General features: G+C 41.7%; 1 protein-coding gene across 3 annotated transcripts in view; it reads right to left on the bottom strand.

Moving 5' to 3' along the window:
* syne3 (spectrin repeat containing, nuclear envelope family member 3) overlaps window positions 1-24,856 on the bottom strand; it is an 80,342-nt gene that overhangs the window by 53,318 nt on the left and 2,168 nt on the right. For all 3 annotated transcript variants that reach the window (XM_035168404.2, XM_035168406.2, XM_035168405.2), the window contains exons 2-5: window positions 21,487-21,644; window positions 19,802-19,974; window positions 18,090-18,399; window positions 603-758 (exon numbers count right to left, since the gene is read on the bottom strand). In XM_035168404.2, the coding sequence (XP_035024295.1) occupies window positions 603-758; window positions 18,090-18,399; window positions 19,802-19,974; window positions 21,487-21,630 (783 nt within the window). In that variant the 5' untranslated portion in view covers window positions 21,631-21,644. The remainder of the gene's footprint in view (window positions 1-602; window positions 759-18,089; window positions 18,400-19,801; window positions 19,975-21,486; window positions 21,645-24,856) is intronic.

Below are 24,856 nucleotides of genomic sequence, written 5' to 3'. Positions count from 1 at the left end.
ATGTTGATTCCATCTTTCTATAATTTATTTGTGGACATTTCCTTCTGAATTATTTGCTATTATGTGCCATTTATTTATATCACCATTGATATGCAAATGCTAAAAACATACACACATAATAATAATATAATTCTTTAAAACAAATAAAGGTCCACCTGCAAATGATTAATCTGATTAAAAATTTGAATCGTTTGACACCCCTAATTTATATTTATGCCTATGGTAAACACTAAAGTGAACAGGAATGTCAAAGACTGAAGTTGGACCAATAAACTGGATTTACAGTGGTTTGTATTTGTTTCACCGCAATGTCACAACCATTTTTTCATTTCTTCCCAACAAGTTCTGCTGTCAACACTAATGCCAAAGACCTTGCATGCTATATTTTCTCCACCCTGTTGATGATGGTTTTGCTGCATAGTATCTTTTCATTTGTTAATATCTTATAAAGTATTACAAAAATTAGAGTATTTAGGGTATTTATTTAAAATATACCATTCCCTTATTCTGCCTTTTCCACTGCAGAAAATAACAGGTAGGTTTTGAGAGGGTCAACATGGTGATATCAACAGCAGGTTTTTAATTACATTTCAGTGACTCACTTGTAAGGCTTTGAGCTTAATCTCAGCTGTGTTCTCGCTGTCCATCAGATCAGTTAACTCCTTGGTTTTTGACAGCAGCCACGACTGGAACCCCTGAACACTGCCTTGGTATGTCTGATGATCCTCAGCGATCTTCTGAAGCAGCAACAGACGCTCCTAGCATAGCAGGAGACACACATCACAGTATTTTTTTAGCACACACCTCAAACTTAACACTTGGCTGTGTGAGTAATAGATTTGTGTGTGAATGTACATTTATACTCCCCTGTGAGACTGTTTATTATTTCAAGTACACATTGACATTTTATACAAAAGCACAGCATTCTTTAAGTCCCAATTTTTAGCATTTAGACTTTCAGAATCAGAATCAGAATTCTTTTTATTGCCAAGTATATTTACATATACAGGAAATTGCCTTGGTGTGGTTGGTGCCTTTGGACATAACAACAAATCGGACATAAAACAACAATATATACAGAAAAACAATAGGCACGTGCGGTGCTAAGGTGCAGTGATTGGTTCCGGATAGTGCCAACAATATATAAGTTATAAGTTATGTGCGGGGGCAGAGTCAGTGTGATGCAGGGGCTTGTTTGTGAGCCCCACTGCCATGGGAAAAACTGTTCAGGTGGCGCGAGGTTTTGGTCTTGATGGCCCGGAACCTTTTTCCAGATGGGAGTCTCTGGAATAGGTGGTGGCCGGGATGGGAAGGATCAGCAATGATCTTGCCTGCTCTCTTCCTGGTCCTGGAGTGGAACAGGTGTAGGAGAGCCGGCAGGTCACAGCCGATGACCTTCTCAGCTGACCGAATGATCCGCTGCAGTCTGCCCTTGTCCTTGGCAGTGGAGGCAGGGGGATTGATGCAGTGAGGATGGACTCAATGATGGCCGTGTAGAACTCGACCATCACTTTCTGCGGCATGTTGAATTTCTTCAGTTGCCGCAGGAAGAACATCCTCTGCTGGGCCTTCTTGGTGATGGTGGTGATGTTCTCAGCCCACCTCAGGTCCTGTGCAATTATGGTCCCCAGGAATCTGAAAGACTCCACTGTTTTAACTGGGAGTCGCACATGGTGAGGGGGCGGTTTGGGCTGGGCTCCTCCTGAAGTCTGCTATCATCTCTACAGTTTTTGGGCGTTCAGCTCCAGGAAGTTCTGGCTGCACCAGGAAGCCAGGCTGTCAACTTCCTCTCTGTAGGCGGCCTCGTCCCCATTGGAGATTAATCCAATTAGGGTTGTGTCGTCTGCAAACTTCAGGAGTTTGACAGAGGGGTGGCTGGAGATGCAGTTGTTGGTGTAGAGGGAGAAGAGTAGAGGGAGAGCACACAACCTTGTGGGGCTCCAGTGCTGATGGTCGGGGCTCAGAGACAAGCTTGCCCAGCCTCACGCGCTGCTTCCTGTCTGTCAGGAAGTCAGTGATCCACCTGCAGGTGGGCTCAGGCACGCTCAGCTGTGTCAACTTGTCTCGGAGAAGAGCTGGGCGATAGTGTTGAATGCGGAGCTGAAGTCCACAAACAGGATCCTGGCATAGGTGCCGGGAGTCAAGGTGCTGGAGGATGAAGTGGAGTCCCATGTTGACTGCGTCGTCTACAGACCTGTTGGCTCTGTAGGCAAACTGCAGTGGACGAGGTGGTTGGTTATGGCCTTGAGGTGGGTCAGCACGAGGCGCTCAAAGGTCTTCATTACTACAGAGGTCAGGGCGACTGGTCTGTAGTCATTAAGGTCTGTGATCCTCTGCTTTTGGGAACGGGGATGATGGTGGATGTTTTGAGGCAGGCAGGTACCACGCATTCAGCCAGTGAGGTGTTGAAGATGTCCGTGAACACTGGAGACAGCTGGTCCGCACAGTACCTGAGTGTGGAGGGGAGACAGCGTCTGGTCCAGCTGCCTTCCGGGGTTCAGTCTCTTCAGTAGTTTGTTGACATCTCTCTCCTGAATGGAGAGAGGTGTGATGGGGAGAGGGCAGTCTGGGACCATTTTGTGGGGGAAGTGTCTTTGTCAGGCTGGGAAGAAGAGGTGTGATAGCTGTGGGGGTTCAGAATGTGGGGTAGGGTTAGAACTGGTCCATTGTCTGTCAAATCTGCAGTAGAACTCATTCAGGTCATTTGCAAGTTGAAGGTCTTCCACAGAGTGGGGATTTGGTTTGCAGCCGGTGATCACCAGAGGCCTTTCCAGACTGACGAGGAGTCGTTGGCTGCAAATTGTTGTTCCAGCTTCTTTGAATACTGTCGTTTGGCCTCCTTAATCTCCTTGCCAAGCGAGTATTTAGCCAGTCTTTCACACCCATGTGCATTACGGGGATGGTGGCATGATGCAGTTTGACACAGCTGTCAAATTTTTGCCAATTTTGAGATGGATGTGGTCATCTTGCTTAGCTAAATATATAAAACAAATAAATCCCTGCTGCCAGTAGGTGGTGCTGTTAGTGTCCCTTAAAATTGGCATCTGGATGTCCTCAGACCAGGACTTATATAAACAGAAAACAAATTTTAGTGTTTATTAGACTAACCAAATGTGAAATCAATTTGATCAATTCTTTAATAGGAATTTGTCAAAGTACAACTCATACAAATGGCAAATTATGAGCCAAAATTTCTGATTTAATTCAAAATGGTGGACTACCTTTTGGGTAAGGATATGGCTCCAGTACTTTTCTGAAGGTCTTCGCCTGTTACACAAGCCTACCAAATTTCCTACAACAGTTGAGCGATATGACCTAAAATTAATAGTGTGGGACTTCCAGGTTTGCTGAAGTAGTAGTAGTTAGATGCACAGGGAAAATGTGCTCCCAGATCAATTGCAATTTACCCACCAAATAACCTGAAAAACGCATCTTTTATCAGTAAAGGGGTACATAAGTGGGAGAAGAAACACTAGGCTGGAGAAAAGAAGGAAAAATGCCAAGACCTCAGAAAAAAAGTGCCTCGTTGGCAAAAGCTAGCAACACCGAACCTGATCTAGCTAGCACCCACAGGCCAGAGGAGCCCCAGAGTGAGCATTGATCCCTAAGATGTAATTAATTACAATTAAATCTGGAAAAAACAATATACACATCTTTGGAGAGGCAAAGGGAAAAGACAGAAACTCAATACCACAGTTTGTTGAGAAAGCGAGTTGGCAGTACCACAGGACTTGGATTTGAAAATACAGCGGGCTCATCCCTCCCTGGTGAACAAACCCCAACCCAAAGCCCCTCAGAGGCCTATTATTATAAAATTCCAGGACTTCACAACCAATGAGACTGTACTGAGAGAAGCTTGGAAAAAGGGAAAAATCCAGCTCAGCACCAGATCTCTCTACTTTGACCATGATTATGCGACTGAGATAGTAAAGAAGTGTAGTTAATACAGTGGGATTAAGAGAGCACTAAAGAAAAAAGGGCATAAGTTTCCAACCTCCATACACAAATATGCAGATCCACTAGAATGCAAGGTCAGATTATTAACACTTCCATGTCAATTGGTTGTTTCCTTAACTATAAAAAGGCAAAAGTGAACCCTCTCCTCAAGAAACCCACCCTCAACCTAAGGTAAACAACTACAGCCCTGTCTCTCTACCTACTTTTCTCTCCAAAGCACTTGAGCCTGCTATCTTAAATCAACTCTCTTCTTATCTTCACCAGAACAACCTCCTTGATCCTAAACAGTCTGGTTTCAAGGCAGGCCACTCAACTGAGACTGCCCTCATTGCTGTCACTGAGCAACTTCACACTGCTAGAGCAGCCTCTCTCTCCTCTGTCCTCAACCTTCTGGAACTCTCTTCTGCGTTTGACACAGTCAACCTCCAGATCCTTATTTCCTCCCTTCAGGACCTGGGTGTCTCAGGCTCTGCACTCTCCCTGCTCACATTCTATCTTAAAGATCGTACCTACCGGGTAACTTGGAGAGGATCTGTGTTAGAACCTTGTCCACTCACTATTGGGGTCCCTCAAGGTACTGTCCTGGGTCGCCTCCTTTTTTCTCTGTACACCAAGTCTCTAGGCTCTGTTATTCACTCACATGGCTTTTCCTACCACAGCTACGCAGATGACACCCAACTAATTCTCTCTTTTCCCCAATCTGAAACACAAACACAAATCTCTGTCAGACTGACATCTCTCAGTGGATGTCCGCACACCACTTGAAATAAACCTTGACATGACCAAGCTACTTTTCCTTCCAGGGAAAGGCTCTCCCAACCACGACCTTACTATCACCATTGACAACTCTGTGGTAGCCCCCACCCAGACTGCAAGGAACCTGGGTGTGACACAGTCAACTCTCCCTTACCGCCAACATTGCTGCAACAACCCAATCATGTAGATACATGATGCATAACATAAGGAGAATGGGTCCCCTTCTCACTCAAAAGGTGGCACAGGTTCTGGTCCAGGCTCTTGTCATCTCACGCCTAGACTACTGCAACTCCCTCCTGGCTGGTCTGCCTGCTAGTGCCATCCGACCTCTGCAGCTCATGCAGAAGGCAGAAGCTTGAATGGTCCTCAACCTACCTAAGTTCTCTCACACTACACCGCTCCTCCGCTCCCTTCACTGGTTACTAGTGGCTGCCCGTATCCACTTCAAGACACTAGTAATTGCGCACTGTGCTCCGAATGGATTGGGCCCAGCCTACATCCAGGACATGGTTAAACCTTACACCCCAGCCCGTCCACTCTGCTCTGCATTGGCCAATCGGCTGGCCGCTCCTTCACTGCAAGGGACACCTAGCCACTCAACAAAATCTAGACTGTTCGCTGTTCTGGCTACCAAATGGTGGAACGAGCTCCCCATTGACATCAGGACAGCAGAAAGTCTTTACATCTTCTGCCGCAGGCTAAAAACACATATTTTCCAACTACACCTTGGCTAAAAAGATGATGGTCTAATAATAAAAAAATAAATAAAAGTTTCACTTACATGTTACACTTACATGTAGCACTTTGTAGTTTGGCTTTTTTGAAGCTAATGTACTTACATGATTCTTGCTGTTTTGAGTTTGTACCCCCATGGTTGAATGCACTTATTGGAAGTCACTTTGGATAAATGTGTCAGCTAAATGATATGCAATGTAATGTAATGTTATACATGTAGAAGACACCAACAAAGATGTCAAGAGAGTTTGTGGTAATAAGAGCTGATGTCAGTGTCTGAGAAACTCCTGTGATATCTGCAGCAGAGTTAATACGTTACTTCCTGCTTCTGCACCCGGCTGCTCCACCTCTCGCCTAAATAATGCGGAGGATTTGATGCTAATGTGAACACGTCTGTGCAGAGAACCTCCTGCTGCATTGTGCATGTGTGAAAGGCAAACTGCTGGTAAACTCTTGTTGGGATACTCTGCCTTAAACATGGCACCATTAAATGTTGTGCCTTTGTGAATTCAATAAATTTGGCTATCAGAAAATAATATATAGTGTATATTACACTATATCTGTACAGGAGAGTAGTGCCTATCTAATTCCACAGATACTCTCTTCTCTCTCTAAGCAGTACCTAAGGTCAGGTTATAGATAAAGGGCCAACCAACAGTACATTGTAGCGTCTACTCTTAGCGACTTTCACATCTAATTCAGATTCGCCAGACAAAGAGGCACCAACTTCAACTCTCACCAACTCCAACTCTTTTACGTATTTCACCAGTGGCAAAACGTAAAGACACAATTGGATTTAGGAATGCATATTTAGGCTTAACTATCCAATAGGATGCGAATTCCTACATGTAACATAGAGAGTGAAAGCAATTCTAGCCATTCATGGATGTGCTGTTAGAATGGGTGACACAAGTAGAGGAAGATATTGTAATCGGTAATGTGGGTTGTGAGGCTGCCGATGTCCTCCCCATGACCCTAGCAGAGTTCTTCACACACAGTTGACTCGAAACAGTCCCTCAGAGCCTCATCCGTCTCGTCGGACCACCTCTTCACTGTGCGGGTCACAGCTGGTTGCCTGTGCACCAGAGGTTTGTACACAGACAGGAGATGAACCAGGTTGTGATCAGATCTCCCAAGGGGGAGGGGTGTTGAGAGGTGGAAGTTGGATCTGAGCTCACTCTGACCGTCAAAGTACATTGCCAAGACAAGTACTTGGTGGTTCAGTACACAGTACTGAGCTGGTTGGCCATGCTAAAAACTGAAATACTGATACTGATAATACAGTGTATGAAGCTAAGTGACAATACAACAGCTTTTCACAATAATAACTTATGTGAAAAAACACAATTGTGCTATGTCTGTTTCCCCAGGAGGGTATGTAATCTGACCATAAGAGTGACACTGAGAATTCAGAGTATGTATGTGTGTTCCTATGTATAAAAATAAAACTACAGGCCTAGCATTGTCTTCATCTTTTCACTTACAATTGAACAATGTCTTGCTAGTTAACAAGAGCAGTACATCTGAGCCTTCTCTCTCTGTAGATTATTCTACTCCTTACTCTTATCAAAAAGTTGTGAATTATCGTCAGGATAAATACAGACAGTTTTATGTTTGGCAGCATTTTCACAGACTACTTTGAATAGTCTTTCAGCTGTTGACAGTCAGTTTTATGCCATACGTAGTTTGGATTTTATGACCCCTGAACGAGACAAATGTTCCATGTGCAATTGTGATCTTGATGCACACATATGTGTGATCTCATGTCTAATTGTATAGTCTGCTGATGAGACTTCAGTGTGGCATTACCCCACATGCAGAGTAGCAGAAATCATGCTGTAAAATAGAGTGAGTGAAATAAATGCTTGGGCAGAACTTTTCTCTCCAAACTCATCGGAGTCAGTGAAAAATAACAACCAAGCCCGACCCGAACCCAACAGGTATTCTGTTTTTTGTGTCCAAACCTGACCCAAGCCCAATGTAGTTATTCTGAAGCTGCACTGAATTTGTATTTTACCCCGTCAATGAAAACCATTGTTATTGCTTGTTTTCTCTGAATTGCAGTTTAAAAGAAAAGAAAAATTCAACCCAGTGAATGTGACCCACCCAACCCGTACCCAATAATCATTAAAAAAATTTGACTGAACCCGGCACAACAACTCTCGTGATTTAAACAATGCTGTCTGGAGATTATCTTCCACCCTCTGAGCTCTCTCATAGAAGCTATGGTTCTGGCAAACAGCAAAAAAAGCACAGAGAAAGACCATGTGAGGAACACAGTTGCCCAAAACTAAAAAAGTGCAAGGTCCCTCTTGCCAGGGCTCAAAGAATGCAGGCCCCATGCTTTTTAAGGGGTTTATTGGATTCAGGTGAAGATGAAGATGATGACAACAGTCATCAAACATGGTGTATTTGGCCCCAGGTAGGATCCTTCCCCTGAGCAGCCTTTTCAGGGGGACTAGATACAGTGGAAACCGCTTGCAGTGATCATTTTGGCCCGGGACAAGCGTGATTGTTTGATTACTATAAACAAATTGCGTAGCTTCTGTATGATAGTCCCCGAAATTGAGGGAAAGGTAACATTGCAGACTTGTGCATACGCGCGCACACACACACTCCAGTAGCCCCACCTTTTAAAGTACCACCCTCATCTACCTCTCTGGAGGAGCTGAAGTACTGCTGGGTGGATCAAAGAGCATTTGCACACCATGGCAGGGATGCATGGAACCTGCCCTCCATGTGCAACGCAGGAAAGCATGGCCTGAAGGACATACCAGTGTATTGCCACACTGATTCTTTCGACAGATAATTTACTGAAAAGCGAGACCCCCTGTTCCCGGCCACAATGCAGAGTCACTGATAGTTGTCTCTCAAGGGCTTGTAACACTGCTGCCTGTACAAACATTTTGGAGAGAGAACTGCAGATGTGAGGAGGTGAACTGAAGCCAGATTATTGATTCACTTCATCATTAACATTAAAACCAACAGCATTATTTGTGCTTGCGTGACATTCAATTGAAAAAGACAAAACAACTTAAAGCAAATTACATTCAGATACCATTAAGCAGCAGAGTTATTAATAATATCTTCCAACACTGTGCGTGTATCATCAAGTACGACTTTAGTTTTCATATAGTGCGGGTTTGTGTAAAATGGCTGCAGTGAACATGACTATGCCATCAGGCACACAGAGATCACTGGAGATCACTTACAAAATAAAAAATAAAAACTTTTCACTTTCAAATTTCCATTTCCAAATAATATCCCTGAGTGGAAGTTAGGATCCCACTGATATGTTTAGTAATCGGTGCGATTGCTCTAAATATATAAATACTGTGGTGACACTCGTGCGTAATGCTGCGTGATGGATGCACTGGCACTGATAGAGGAGTGTGCAAATGGAAGGACACAAGTGTTCAGTGATCACAAAGATTTCCTGTCCCATGATGACGACTGACTCATCAGCTATTATACAATAGATTATATAGATCTGTTATCTTAAGATCTTTGTGTTGAACTGAATACAGTATTACATATACCGACCCGACCAAACCAAATCATCCCAGTAAAAGTACTCACCACTCTGGTTTATTAGCCAACAGGTATGTGAGTGGTACCACTGAGAAGCTCTGTCTTGATTCCTTCTCGACTAGATATTTACCAAATCTACACTTGTTTCTCGTACTCGACCAGGTAATATAGCTTACAAACGCAATCTCTGTGGCAAGGCATCAGATCTCACAATCAGATCCAAGGTTTGAGTTTCAGACAGTTTGCGCTAGCATCACATCCGGCTAGCTACACTCCGTCTCAGTCCGACAACTACCAAGTATTTGCTTCTTTCTTGTATTGACCAGGTACGATCTCGAAATATAAACACAATCTTTGCAGCAAGTCGTCAGATCTAACCAATCAGATCTCAGGATCTTGAGTTACAGTCTACGTTACCTGCCGCTCCCACTAGCATAGCCTCCACTCAATGTCACTTTCGTCCAATATCGCTTGCTTTAACTCAACAATTATATCCAGTCTACGTTATAGTCCTATACTTGACTGCTAAACTAACAAAACATCAGGCCATCCCTGCCTTGCGACTGTGCCTCACTTCAGAAAGCAAAGAATGCCGACCTTAAGGAGGACATCCGGTGGCTTTCGGATGAGCCGCAGAACAGAGACTTCGCCTTGAGCAGCTTTATCGAAGAGCAGACGAAAATACTTGAGGCAAACATCCCTGACACAGTGTCCCCTTCACCTGTCCCTGGCTTTCATCCTGTTCTACTCCAAACCACCAGTCCCCCTGGGCTGAGGTCGTAGTCCGCAGGCATAAGAGGGGCTCTGGTGAGGCTGTCTCACCACCCCCACTTAATCTTTCCAACCGCTTCATCACCTTGTCTGATGACTCTCTGGCACATCCAGAAGATCCGACTGCAGCACTTGATCTCCCCTCTCAGCATCACTCTTTGAAAACAGCGCCTGTTGGCTCTGAGCCCCTCCTCCCTCCAGTGGATATCAGCGCTCCTGTAACCAAGCGATCCACAGGAAAACAGACTCAGCGGCCCCAAACACGAGCAACATCCTCACATAGGATGCTGAAAGAGGCTGTGCTCCGATGCTCTGGATCTCCTCCTTGCCATGAATTGGGAGAGAATCCTTCATCCTAGTCTGAGGTCGCTCCCTCCTCACATAGCTCACCTGCACAGTCACCACTTCCTCAGTCAGTGGCTTCCACACACAGCGTGGAAACAGAGCATGCTCATTCTTGCCATGTGAACACACAGGAGTTTTCTCCTCGTCCTCTTTTTCACACTTATAGTGTCCTGCCGTCCATAGCCTAAGTGATAGTTCATGTGGGAACCAACGACACGGCTCGTCAGCAGTCTGAGCTTACCAGGAAAGATTTTGAACACCTTTTTAACTTGTTGAAGACTTGCGGTAAATATGTCTTTATTTCTGGTCCTATGCCCACACTGGACCGCGAAGTTGGGCGCTTTAGCAGAATCAGTCTTAACAGCTGGCTCCAGTCTGCCTGCTCAGCTCACTGCCTTGGCTTTGTTGACAACTTCAATCAGTTATGGGGGCACTCTTCCTTCTTCACAAACGATGGGCTCCATCCCAATGCGCTGGGCAGCCAAATGCTAGCGGCTAACATACAGCATGTTGTAGATTCTGCTGCATGAGACTGACTGTTTAATTTCCCCTAGAAACATCTTCCTCGAATGCGGCACCTTGGCGTACTACTCCCACTAGCGCCCCCAAACAGCCGTACCAGCCACCAACTAAGCAATATAAGCAACATCTGAAAAATATTACATTTCATTATAAATCAACTAAAATAGCAGCATTCATGAACAGATGTCAAGCATCCTTCCCATATATGTCTTGAACAATGAAAGAACAAAAAATAAATTATCACCCATAGGTGACCCCCTTTGTCAGGCACAAAGGGGTATTAAAATTCCGTCCCATATTAAAGGGCCCATATTTTACACCTTTCTGGGATTTAATTTGAGGTATTGGTACACCCAAAATGATATATCAGTGGTTTAAAGTCATTGATTACTTATAATTGATTACTCATGAGCCCCTCCTCTGATTGGCTGACTGCACTCTGAGTCACATGCGACCAGGCCTATCATCTGAAGCCTGTTGGAGCATATGGTAGAGCTCGCTGATTGGCTTACTGCACTTTGAGTGACACACGACCAGGCCTATCACCGGTCTCATTCTAGAGCATTGATGAACTATCCGGTAGACACGAATGGCGACAACCACAGCTTCGAGTCACGGTATTATGTTTGGATACAGCTGTAGAATACCAGCCACACAGTTACAACAGGATGTTTCAGAATGGTAAGTTACATTGTCTCATGTTTGTTCAAGTTTTAGCAGGACAGTCGGCCAATGTAGGAGTTACGTTCGGGTTACAGTTGCTGCATGTATAAATAGTTTACTCAGTTCCTAACAATGTTTGGTTTAAAAGCTCAGTTCATGTAACAAAACGCTTAGTTACAAAACACTGTATTTGATGTGATGCCAGTTGCTTTATAAGGTTGAAAACATAATGCGGATTTCATTATATGTATAATTGGGTTGTTACGTAATGAGCGTTTTCCTATTGTTGTCGTCACATACACATGACAGTTTTCATGTCGCTTTTTCCTCTACAGGTGCAGTTGTGGTAATGGTGCCATGATAACAACAGAGAATGTGCTGCAGGGAAACCTAAAAGGTAGATTATCAAATAATCTTCACTGTAGCCAAAGTCTTTACATTGTGGAACCAAAGTTTCTTAATTTTTCTGCTCATCAGGTTCTTAGGAGAATAAAGCAGCTTCAGTCCCCCACAAACTACAGCATCGTGGCCTGGAAACCTTGTGCTTGACTGTCTAATCTGTGCAAAATGCACACATTTATTGGGCTGACTATGGGCCTTAGACTATACTGGTAAATTAGTAATGATTTCATAGATTATAATAATACTTAATTTGTATAGAACCTTTCATACAAAAATGCAGCTCAAAAGTGCTTTACATACATAATAGATACAAAATAATGTTAAAATGTATTCCATATAAGAGAAGATTGTATAAAACATAACAGGTTTAATGACATTTAAAAGAAAAGGGCATAAAATATATTTTAAAAATGCATAAAAACAGAAAAAGAAACCGCTAAAAAGATTATAAACATGGAGCAGGAGTGTAAGATCTAGATAAAGGCTGAAGAAAAGAGAGGTTTTAAGTTTTCTGTAAAAGACATTCACTGAGCTGGCTTCTCTGATTAAAAATACGCCGTGAAATTGTGGCTAGTGTATAGCTAACATGATATAAATTGGAATGTATATTTACAATAAATATATCAACTTGTTATTAGATATGTTGACTTCAATTTATGAAATGAAACATTTGAGGCACTTGTGTTCAGTAGAAAATCACTTTATTACAGAAAATAAACAGTAACAGAGCAACTTGCCACCATCACACATTGTGGTGTGTAAAAAAGACATTGATTTAAATGTAGAAAATGTAATAATAAAAGAACATTATTGCAAAAAGTTTTGGACTAAAAAAAAAAAACTATACTACCTGTATATGACAGACCTCTTGAATTATTATAATAATAAAACTAAAATAGCAAGAGCAAATTATCACCAGCAATCACTATAATCCCAGATCTTTTTTTAAAACTATCAATAGACTCCTGCTCCTTCTGCCCTGCTAGCCACTTCAAATACTGACTGTAAAAAGTTTTTATCTATTTTAAAGATGCGTCGACATGTCATAAGGGAGGTGGCTGTGCACAGTCAAAGTATGGACTCACCTGAAGAGCAAGTCCGGAAAGGACCCAGAAGCCGTTCTATGCGGACGCAGACGCTGTTATAAGATTTTGACGGAGCTTTTCTATTTTAACCTGCGCAACCTTTGTCGCATTTACGGTAGTCTTATTTTAACCTGTCCAGCTTTTTCCATTTTATGGTAGTAAATCCTGGCAGCACAAGGTAGAGTTTACTTCTCTCACTGAACAAGAGAAAGTGGGAACAAAGAGAAAAGGAGTGTTAAAGCTGTTTAGTTGTTAATATCAGTCGATATCGATATATATCATGATATAAATCAATTCACTGTTTCTGTAATTTTTGCTTCAGATGGTAGATAAGATGAGTGGTAATCCCCGTCTTTGTGGGAACATGCTTTCGACATAATTTGCATTGCACGCTACTCTGCTTCTTGTCAGACTTAAATAGCCAAAATATCTCCACACTACCGAATTCCTCGGACCCTTCTTTTCAACAATGTCCTCTCTTTTGAGCCTTGGCTGTGTCCGTAGGGGTGTCTTCAGCAGTGTTGTGCCAGTTCAGACTTTAAAAGAACGTTCAGTTCATACAGATTAAAATTAACTAGTTCACGTTCATAGTTCATTTTTTTTATTTTGAAATAAGTTCACAGTTCCAAAAATTAACTAGTTCACATTCAGTTGTTTTTTGATTGGGATGGTAAAAATAACATAATCAGGTCTTTATGAACACGAATTTCTTTATTTGCAGACACAGTGGTTATTAATAGAAGAAAATAAGAACAACCCCAGGTTCATCTTCACCTCTGCTTACAAAGCCCACTCTTGATCCAGAGGTTTTAGCTAATTATAGACCCATATCAAACCTGCCCTTCATTTCCAAAATCCTAGAAAAAGCTGTTGCTAACCAGCTATGTGATTACTTGGATAGTAATGGTTTGTTGGAAAACTTTCATTCAGGATTTATAATCTATCACAGCACTAGGAAAAGTTACCAATGACCTTTTCATGGCATCAGATAATGAACTTGTCTCTATACTCGTCTTGCTGGATCTTAGTGCAGCATTTGACACCATAGATCATAAGATTCTGTTACAGAGACTGGAACAACATGAAGGGATTAAATAACGGCACTAGACTGGTTTAAATCACATTTATCAGATATATTTAAATTTGTTAATGTTAACAATGACTCCTCCATGCACACACAAGTTAGTCATGGAGTTCCACAAGGTTCTGTCCTTGGACCGGTCGTCTTCACCTTATATATATACTCACTTTAGGCAACATCATCAGAAAGCACCAGGTACACTTCCATTGTTACGCAGACGACACCCAGCTGTCCATATCTATGAAGCCTGATGAATCTAATCACTTAGTTAAACCTTAGGAATGTCTCAAGAACATCAAGGCCTGGATGACCCAAAACTTCCTACTCCTAAATTCAGACAAAACTGAGGTCATTGTAATTGGCCCTAAACATCTCAGAGAAACACTGTAAAGCCCTTAACAATCAAGCCCCTCCATACATCAAAGAGCTCATAACACCATATTATCCAAATAAATCACTTCGCTCCCTAAACACAGGCTGTCTTGTGGTTCCAAGAATCTTTAAAGGGCCCATACAAAATAAAATACATTTTATGGGCTTTTACTATCCGTAATTACTTGAAGGGGGTCAGTAGGTACCCTCAAAGTATGAAAACAGTCACTTCGAGGACTTTTTCACTCAGTCCATTCTAAGAAATATGTTATTGAAACGTCCGTTTCGTACTTCCTCTCCGTATGATGTAATCATTGAATCACACTCTTCTCTCAGCCCCACCCAGCCGGTACCAGTCCAGCCTCCGATCCCACAACCCCCGCTCCCCGTCATCCATCACCCCTCCTCCACTCCACACTGAACGCGACACCAAGCAGACATGTTGCTGAGCTAGCAGCTTGTTAGCTACCACAGGCTAACCACAACAAACAACACTGAAGAAACCCTGCATTGTGGATGGATGCAAGGAAGAGAAGGTGTCCGTGCACATTCCTCCTAAGAATGTTACTATTCGAGACCAGCGGTTGAGCTTTATTTCTTCCGACGTGCCCTGTTGGTGTGCTCGGCTCATTTCACCACAGACTCTCAACCTACAGCAACTCCTCAAGGACACAGTTGTTCCACACTGCTAACCGCATGCTCTACATGCAGAGGTACGGAGTAACGTAGACATTACTAAGGTGTAGCATAGACGTTACTCGCTACTGAAACTCAGGACTTACTCCTACATTGGCCGACTGTCCTGCTAAAACTTAAACAAACATGAGGACGGTGTAACTTACCGTTCAGAAACATCATGTTGTAACCGACTGTGAATATGTGGCTGGTCTTCTATAGCGGTATCCAAACATAACAACGGGAATTTCAGCTGTGTTTACCAGAGAGATCGTCAATGCGCCAGAATGAGACTGGTGATAGGCCTGGTCGCATGTCACTCAAAGTGCAGTATGAATTGTTGCTGCTAACATTAATAATCAATAACATATTTACAATGTTAATGTTTTAATTATAACTAGTCAGAGCTGATACCTGATGGTGCACAAGTGTTCCTGGTCTCTCTCTACTCTCTCTCCTCCCCCTCCCCCCTATCTCTATCTCTCCCCTCTTTTCCACCCATCTCTCCTTTCCTCCCCATTTGTCCCTGCTCAACCCAAACGGTCGAGGCAGATGGCCTCATCCACGGCCCTTGCCACTACACCACTCTACTATCCAGTGGTCTGGGAACAAAGTAGTGCACTGGTATTTGGTATGGGCCTGACCATGCACTGATCACTAACAGCTGTTCAATAACATTGTAAAGAATTAGTAATGTGATGCCACTTTAAATAAGTAATATCTCAGGAACAACACAAAAACCTTAAACCAAACCTAACTTATTAAAAAAATGTATTTAAATATATAGAGTTTTTTGCAATTCAACTTTAACTTAATTATATATATATTACATTATTAACTTTATAAAAATCACTCTTTAACTTATATTAAGAGAGATAAGGCCAGTCACAGTGTTCCCTCACAACATTCAAACTTCGTTAGCCCATACAGTCTAAAAAATGATTCATGGGGTTAGTAAATCGCCCTTAAAATAAAGACGTTTTTAAGCTTAAAAAATTATGTTTGTTACATGAACATGTTTTAGTCAGTTGACAACTTATTGTAAGAAGTCGTACAAAGTTAATATTAAGAGCCAGGTGTTAACTTATCTTTTTAACACTTTTGAATAAATATTTCTGTGTTCACCCAACTGGGGAGAAATATTAAGTTAGCCCAACTTGTCTACATGGTTTTTGAGGTACAACCAGGACGATGCTAACATCCGCGAAGCCTACAAAAATATGTTATCCACTCTGTGGATGAGCAGTTACAAAATGTTTTTTCTTGTTTTGTTCACAGGATGATTCAGTGGAAAGGAGAGAAGTCACTATCCGTTGTCTGGTGGTGTATTTTAGAGAAAAGGAGGAGGACCTCTTCAAAGAGCACTTGGTAAGAAACACTGAAGTTCAAACTGTTCACTGTACTTTGTTTTGCTCTTGTTTTTAAATATGATGACTTAATACACCATACATTCTCTGACCTATTTATGCCAGAATGGTGAAGTGCAGGCTACCGGTGAGGTGATGAAGATTGTCATCACCAGAGGTGCCCTAATGTCTGACACAGCCAGTGCAAGGATAGTGATCGAGGGAACACAAGTCCTGGAAGACCTAAATGTACCAAGAGCCTGTGCCTTGTTAATGGGGATGGGATTTACGTGCTCCACCTCAGCTATCCAAAAGAACTGATCAAAACATTTGAGGTATTTCAAAAGATATTCCTTGGACTAGATGGTCTGAAGGCGAGCCTGAAGGTAATGTCTATAAAAAATGAACTACTGTCCTAAAAAACAGCAGGAAACATTGCACTGTTTATTGTGAAGATTACTATGTTGAATTGTGTTGTTTTGTACAGAGGTGCATCTACTTTTTGATTGTGACAAAAACTGGATTAAGTTCAGAATATCATCTAAAATATTTTTTAAGAATGTGGTCATATTTGATTTGTCTTGTTTGAGGGCAACTTCGTGGTGACAGCCTGAAAATATTTTACTCTGTATTTGAAGCATTTAAATGCACTGTAGTTTGGTTTTCACTGCTGCCATTTTGACACATCGCAGGGTAAACTCAGGGGTAATTTTATAAAATGAACTATGGTCCTGTTCTATTTAGTGAGTCAAAGCCACTCCAGTGAGTATGTGCAATACCAGGTCCCTGGCTCATCTAAATGGAACCGAACCATAATTTACATTATTAATCACACCATTACACCTGTGTTTACCTTTCAATGACTTGTTAAAATGGCTGCTAAAGGGCCTACTATGAAGACTATCTCATTTGAGGACGAGAAACCAGCTCAGTCTTGCCATCATTTTTTTTTCAAGTATTGTAGGACATATCTGGGCATGTATATTTTGTGAACAGATGTTGGCATAATTGTTCATGGTTAGAATAAATTGTTTGAACAGTGTTTACAATAAAGAGCCTGACCATATTAATCTGGAATTGCTATTTGTTGTTCTTACTTAAGCTACATGAGTTACTAATACCCTAAAATGTAGGATTTAAATAAAATAAAGAAGTGAGAGTAACTTAAATGCAATAATTTGAAAGCTTAATATCAAAACAACTTTTGAGTTAATATTAAGTTGGTTCAACTTAATTAAGCTTTTAGAGCTCAAAGCAAATCATGTTGTATGTACTTAAGTAATTGGGATAGTATGACCATAAAAGACCTGCAGCATTAACTCAATAATTGAAAGAGTTGAAACTACTTAAAAAGATCCATGCAATTTGTTACCTAAATTTGATTAAGTTGAACCAGTGAATTATTTTTTAGAGTGTATCTACCTTAATTCTTCTTCTTCTTCTTCTTATTATTATTATAGTTTTCTCATGTGATCAAGTCAGCATGCCATATTTATTTAAGATCCATGACGATGCGGCCCGAAGTGTGATGATTTGACACGGTTTTCCCCTTTATTAAAACCACCTGACATTAAGTGCATGCCCTGAGGCAGAAATATGCATTATGCAACATTTTTTCATTTGTTTCAGCTTTTGCATGTGCAAACAGTTGTGCTGTAGCCGACTGTTGCCTGTCCCTAGCCGAGGAAGCACAAAAATCAAATGGCCTGATTATGTACAATGAAGTTCAGAGAACAGGGATTGCATTGTGAAGGACAAAGGGTTTCAAATCATGGAGACACAATATGTTCAACTACAGGCAGTAGTGAGTAGTGCTGATGAGTCCGACCATATTAATAAGCACCTTACCTCAGCTCTTTCTTGGACGTCTTTGTAAGCCTCCTGCAGCCTCTTCTGGGTTTGGGGCTCCACACTGTCGTCCTGGGTTCTGTCTTGCAGTGCTGCCGCCTCGTTCAACAGCCTCTCCAACAGCACAGCCTGTCCATGAATGTCGCTAACTATCACTCTTTGATGGTCCACCTGCCAAAGCTTCTCCTTCAACCCCAGCTGCAGCTCCACTCCAGCATTCAAGATGCGCTGCTGCCTCGTCAGCCAGAGCTCAAACTCCTCGTAAGCCTTCAGGTACTCACTCCAGTGAAGCCACACCCACTCAATTCGACTGCATGTTAGGTTTAATATGTTAGTCACTCATTACTTGCTGAGAAAATTATTTGTCATACCTCAAATATTGTGCAAAACAGATTAGTCAAAAACAACATGTAGATAGTGTATGTGGCTTATAAGACACATACCTAGCAAGCTAATTGTCAAAGTAAAAAGATATTTTATTGATGATTTATCAACTATTTAGGATTTAGTGTCATCTTCCAGTGAAATGTAATATTTCATCCAACTGAATAACTCTTGCATCATCTTCCCCTTGCCTTGACCTTCAGGTAATGTTTAGACATCTAGACCTCTAGATTAGGGCTGCACTATATATCAAAAATCTATCGTCATCGTGATGTCAAAATGCACAATATACGTTTGCAAAAGACGGCAAAAAGTGCGATACTGCATGTGAATATATTTGGCCAATCAGATGAAGCCCTGCTGTTCTAGATAATAAATTAAAGTAAAAGCGCACACACACACACTGACTCCATTGCTCTCTTTATCTCTTACTGACAAAGCCGCTAAAAATGGCGGGGATAACTTATTGTCCAAACATGTATAAAAAGACCCAAATGAACACTATAATTTGGGTCTTATTTGGGACTTAGAGGAGCTGTGCATGGCTCTCTGGGGTGTCTGCCCCAGACTTGGTGGTGCTGCGGCCGGGCTGTGCGCTTTCTCCCAGCTGTGGAGCTGTCCGTGGTCTTTGCGTCTGTAGCCAGGGACTGTTTATGTTTATTTATCGCAAGTCATATCGTCATCGCGATATTAACCAACGCATATCGCATGTTTTCCTAATATCGTGGAGCCCTGCTCTAGATCCAGGGTTTTTCTGCTCTGGACAGACAGTAGACAGTAGAAACCAGAAAGATAAGGATAGTCATTCATTTCTTACCTTTCAAATGGACTGGGTTAAAACTCACAGTTTCATACAGCTGCCAGGGTCTGAGTCACACTCCCTGCGTTTGTCTGACAAAACTCAACTCAAGTTTCCCTAAACAACTTATTTCTTTAGAGTTTAAAACCTCATCTCAGTCTGTTCTATTGTCAATGAGATGGTTCAAAAGTCCATGAACAACCAATTAGTATTGTGTGACTGAATGATTATTAATGAATACAAATGTACCGGACCACGAGTTAAGATTTTCTTTTGTCAAAAGTTTGAAATGCATCTAATTCATTAAAACTTAGGGGGAAATATTGTTGCTTGAACATCATGATACATACACACCTTTGGCATTCAATTGACGTGGTTAATGATGTATTTGCATTTGGCTTTTTCTTTGATATATGGAACTATTTCTGAAGACACACATCTAAAGCAATTAAATCAAACCCCTCCAAATCATACCAGATTATATACACCTGAAGTGACCTAAATGAATCGGAAGTGGGTAAAGCAGCACCTGTGACAATGGATGATGTAGGTGGAGGTCTCCTCCCACAGGCTTTTCAGATCTTTGAGTTTTGCTAGGGTGTGGCTCCTCAGTTCGTCATCTCCGTTCTCCAAAAGTTTCTCTGCTGCAACCAGCGCCATGTCCATCTTTACACGACCTTCATGCTCTGACTGATGGATTTTCTACACATTCAGAGGGTCAAAGAGAATATCTTTTTAGTCCATAAAAATGTGTCAACTGTGTTCTTGTAAAATTAAATATAAAAAATATATATGATACTTTAAAAGGGTAAAAAAGGGTTAAATGACTTAGAATTGTATGACTTAACTGATACAATAGAATTTTTTTTTTTACAGAAATCGCAGTAATAATTATAAGAAACCAAACATGAGATTGCATTTCCCATTAACTGTTACGCCAGGTTCACACTGGACACAGTGGCACAAAATGTTGTCCGCTTCCTTTCCGCACCGATGTTAATCAATTGGGCTGTTCAAACCGGCAGCGAAGCGTTCCGATCGTTTCGGCATCTGTTCTATTTTTTCCTAGTTCTAGTGAGCGGTGGGGGCTATGAAGACCATAATCATTTACCCCGAACCCCTACATTGAACAGAGCATACAACAACCAGCGCAGAAAGCAGAATCGCGGGCTGACCGGCGCGGAGAAATGCGTGTCCAGGTGGCTGCGTGCGCGACAATTGACGCTGCGCGGCGCTTCAGGGTGCTTCTGCGTCCGGTGTGAACCCGGCATTACAATTCTCTGCCTCACACCTTTGACGATAAAGTTTTTTTTTTTATTCTCCAAAAGTAATTTTTAAGTCTGTCCTGATTGATGCGCTAATTACAAAATTTCCCCTAAGGATATCATTTAAATATCAATCTGATGAGCCAAAAAATACTACTCGAGACAATATATTTATTTAACTTTAAATGAATAAAATCTGTATTTTGGACTTTATTGTTTTATCGCCCGGCCCTAGTGGCGAGAAGATAACGAGTGAATTTTCTAACTATATTTATTGGCGGAACTTGGCTCGGATAGTGGCTCATGGCTGCGCAGCCTCCACTGGTCAGCAGGGATGTGAGAGGAGGGAGCGCTGGCTGGGTGCGCTCCAGGCCTATGAACAAGTGACTTTGATTGCTTCAATGTAACGTTAGACTTGAGAGATGTTTGATTGTTTGAGAAAACAATTGTCCACACTATGAAAACACATCCAAGACATTATTCTGTAATCAGACAGAAAATGTGGTCTCAGTGACATCACTCACTCACTCACTCACTCACTCACATTGCAAACATTTATTTGCAATTTCATTCATTGGAAATCATCTTTTTCCTTCTCAAAAATTATCGTTAATACACCGGCCTTTAAAAAATCCACTATCGGCTGACCTCTACACAGAAATACTCAAACATGTCTGTCTGAAAATCAACAATCATGTCACTGCCAAAGATCAAATTTTTTCAGTTTGATGCAAACATTAAATGAAGCTCCTGATCATTGTCCACGTGGTTTTATGCAAGGCACATGAATGGCTAATTGGATAATTGCATGAAAAAGCCGGTGCACAGGTGTTACTAAAAAGTGATTGAAGGGTGTATCTCATGTAGATTTTGGTGTGTCACTGTGGTCTCTAAATTCCGAAGTACTAAAGAAGTAGCAAGGGTTCAGACAGTTAGTAAAGTATCACACCTCTGTCTCCCTGAGTCTGGCCTCCAGGGCATCAAGGGGCCCCTGTGTGTTGTCATTGGCTTTAAGTATCTCCTGGGAAGCCTGCATCCACAAGAGGGCCGCCTCCAACCTCTCCATGAAATCTTGCTGCTTCTGCTGGGTCATGATCAGTCCCAAGCCTGACAAGGAAACAGCCATTAGACTCAGACACATTTTAATATAAAAGCAGAACTTTATAATTTTTGGAGGAAACATTCTCATTTTTAAAAGAAAACCTATGTCTGTGAATATTACGAACAAAATATACACATTTAAAATACATGGGCATTTACAAGGTAGACATTGTAAGCAAGATGATACTGGTTGTATCGTGAGAAGTGATTGATCCAGTGTAGGGCTGGGCGATATGGAAAAAAATCTAATCACAATACTTTTTTCACATCAGTCAATATTAAGGGTGTAACGGTACATGTATCCGAACCGAAAATTTCCAGCACTGGCCTTTCGATTCGGTAAGCACGTTTACCGAACGAATGCAGCGAGTCCACGTGCAGAACTTAATTGTGTGCATGTGGGTCAGGTGGGCTGTCGGCTCGTGGTCATAGCGACTGCAGTGTGAAGACCCTCCCTCATTATCAGTCTCCTGTGTGGGAACACTCCAGTTTCACAGTCGCTATAATGACGACTGACAAAGACAAGTGGATCGTACAAAAGACCTTTGCGACCGTTCTCTGTTGTTGAGAATTCAGGGTTCGAACATACACTGAAAGTAACCGAGCCCCGTTACGAAGTTCCCTCTTGTCCTCATTTCAGCCAGCAAATACAGTAATTTATAGTCAGTCTTTATAAACCTCTGTTCCTAGCGTGAGGGTGTTCTCCACAGCGGAGACATTGTTAGTACCAGCAGGGCATATTTTGACGACAGAATAATCTCTGCAAACAATGTGGACAAGTAAATTTTTTTGAAAAAAAAAAAAAAGGAAATACATATATTTAATAATGATAATCATACAATACAATAAGTATGCAGTTTAAATAAAGTTCATTTTCTACATGCTGCACCTTAATGGATATTTACTGCACTGAGGCACATTACTCTGCAGGTCAACAAGAGATTCTGGTCCTCTGATACTTTCTAATCACTCACACGTATAACTGATCTTTATAAAAACCCGCTGAATTCATATTTATGTTCCTGGATAATCGGGGCGTCGGTTCTTCTGCAACAATGAAGTTAAAACACAGTGTTGCGTCATAATCTGCGGGGATAACTTCTTTTCTGTCAGCAGGAGTGTGTCTGTGTGTGTGTCTGCTCGTCTCTGTCCCTCTTCACATACAAACTGATAATTACATGCGTTTAGTTATTAATTTGTCGTTCCGGTCACTTTAACCCTGATGTCCTGTGTGTGTGCGTCACGTTACGTTTCGTGTTGTGTAGCAGTTTTGAACATGTGTCCCTCTAAACCCTAGAATCAAAAAAACACAAAGTAAATGTCAGTACTGTTTGTGCCCTAATAACTTGTGATCAGTGATGGTGTTTATTGCTAAAGTGTAAAGTGAGCGCAGGTCAGCGAGGGAGTGAGGAGGAAGCAGACTCAGACAGAGGACAACCGGACCTTTAATGAGCGTGTGTCCTGGTCGTGAAGCAGCGCTGGTTATAATTATGAAGCAGTGGAGAACCGGTTAAACAATGAACGTAGCGGAAAACATGAATCAATCAGTCACTAAGAATCAGAAATTTCCACACCTCTTTGCAGGAGCCCAAACATTAGCATGTGTGCCGCTGCTCCTCCTACACTCTGTGCTGTGTGCTTTAACATAACCTGACATGGCTGTAACTCTATTCCAGCCACATGATTGGTTTGGAGTGGCGCTATTCTCATTATCATTGGCTGTTCGTGTTGTCTGTCAAAACATGGATGGAATGAGTTCTATCAACGTCGTATCGACCATGTCTTGTATTTATAGTTGTATTGCGATGATTATCTTGATCATATTATTGCCCAGCCCTAATCCAGTGTCTTTGGAACATGCCCCTTACACAATGGTCGGGATATCCTGGTTTTAGCTGTGATGATTGCGACCGTGGCTCAGGATGTAGAGTGGGTTGTCCACTAAGAAGAAGGTTAGTGGTTCGATCCCCAGCTTCTCTAGTGTGATTAAAAAGAAAGGGGTTGAATTTGGCTTCTAGTATTGCCGAGTTCCATTACACCTTGAGCTCTGCACTTGGAATGACGTCACACCTGTATAACCCGAGTTGATAGCATTTATGAAGCACAGGGACAATTGTTTACATTAGCCAGCTATCCATTTTTAGCAAAAACAGTTCATGTTAAAGCATTAAGCAGCATAGTAAAACTGTAGTAAAACGTCCACAGACAGTAATTGGACAGTACTATGTGTCAAAACCTTTAATGACAGAAGTGCTAATAAAGAATAAAAACCACAGCCAAATCCAATACAATTGAATTAAATGGGGACCGATGTACACTGTGACCCACAAGCAAACACGGCACCAGAGAAGGATTATCAGAGGACATTTTGGTTAAAAACATTGTGTAAATGACGCAGTTTTGAGTCAAATTTAAATATCGTGGCTTACGGACACTTGGATGACACCACAGGAGCAGTATGGTGCCAATTTATGTTTTTTTCTGTGTTTTTTTTAAGTTTGAAGAATCTGTCACCATTTACTTCAGTTGAATTGGATTTGGCTGCAACGCTGTTTACCCCTGAAACTCCAAAAGTGTTTCGTGGACTCTTCCCCCACCCTCCATCGGCATAGTGGTGAGTAGATAATGAGTGAATTGTAATATTTCCGTGAACCATCTCTTTAATTGAGGAATTATTTATATTTTTCAGACTTTGCTCTAATCTTTACTGCTAAAGTGGTCATCATGACATGCAGAGTTGGCCTTGAACAACATTGAAAACAGCAGACTTAAGATATTGAATTAACACCTCACTAACACATAAAAATAACTTACAAATAAAAATAACCTAAACTTTTTAGTATGTGTCAATCTCCTGCATCTGCAGGAGAGTATATATTTAATTATTTTTCGATGAAATTAAAATAATTTGTCCCCTTTCCCTATCTTGTTATAAGTGTTTTCTAGAATTTGGTAATTATGGTATTTTTTGAGGTGTGGAAATTTCTTGATTCTAAGATGCATCGCGATGCGGACTTGGACGACTCTGCATTGATGCAGTGACTGAACATAATCGATTCATGTTTTCCGCTACGTTCACTGTTTTAGCGATGTCCCGCCGATGAACAACACCGTCAACACCGCTGCTTCAGGACAGACGCTCATTAAAGGTCCGATCCTACTGTATGTGTCATACCAGAACAGCCCAATGTCTCTGTCAGATTCTGCTTCCTCCTCAC

Source organism: Hippoglossus stenolepis, chromosome 10 (assembly GCF_022539355.2).
Source record: "Hippoglossus stenolepis isolate QCI-W04-F060 chromosome 10, HSTE1.2, whole genome shotgun sequence".
Lineage (NCBI taxonomy): Eukaryota > Metazoa > Chordata > Actinopteri > Pleuronectiformes > Pleuronectidae > Hippoglossus > Hippoglossus stenolepis.
Note: the sequence above shows the minus strand (reverse complement) of the source record. Positions and strands in the feature narration are given on the sequence as shown.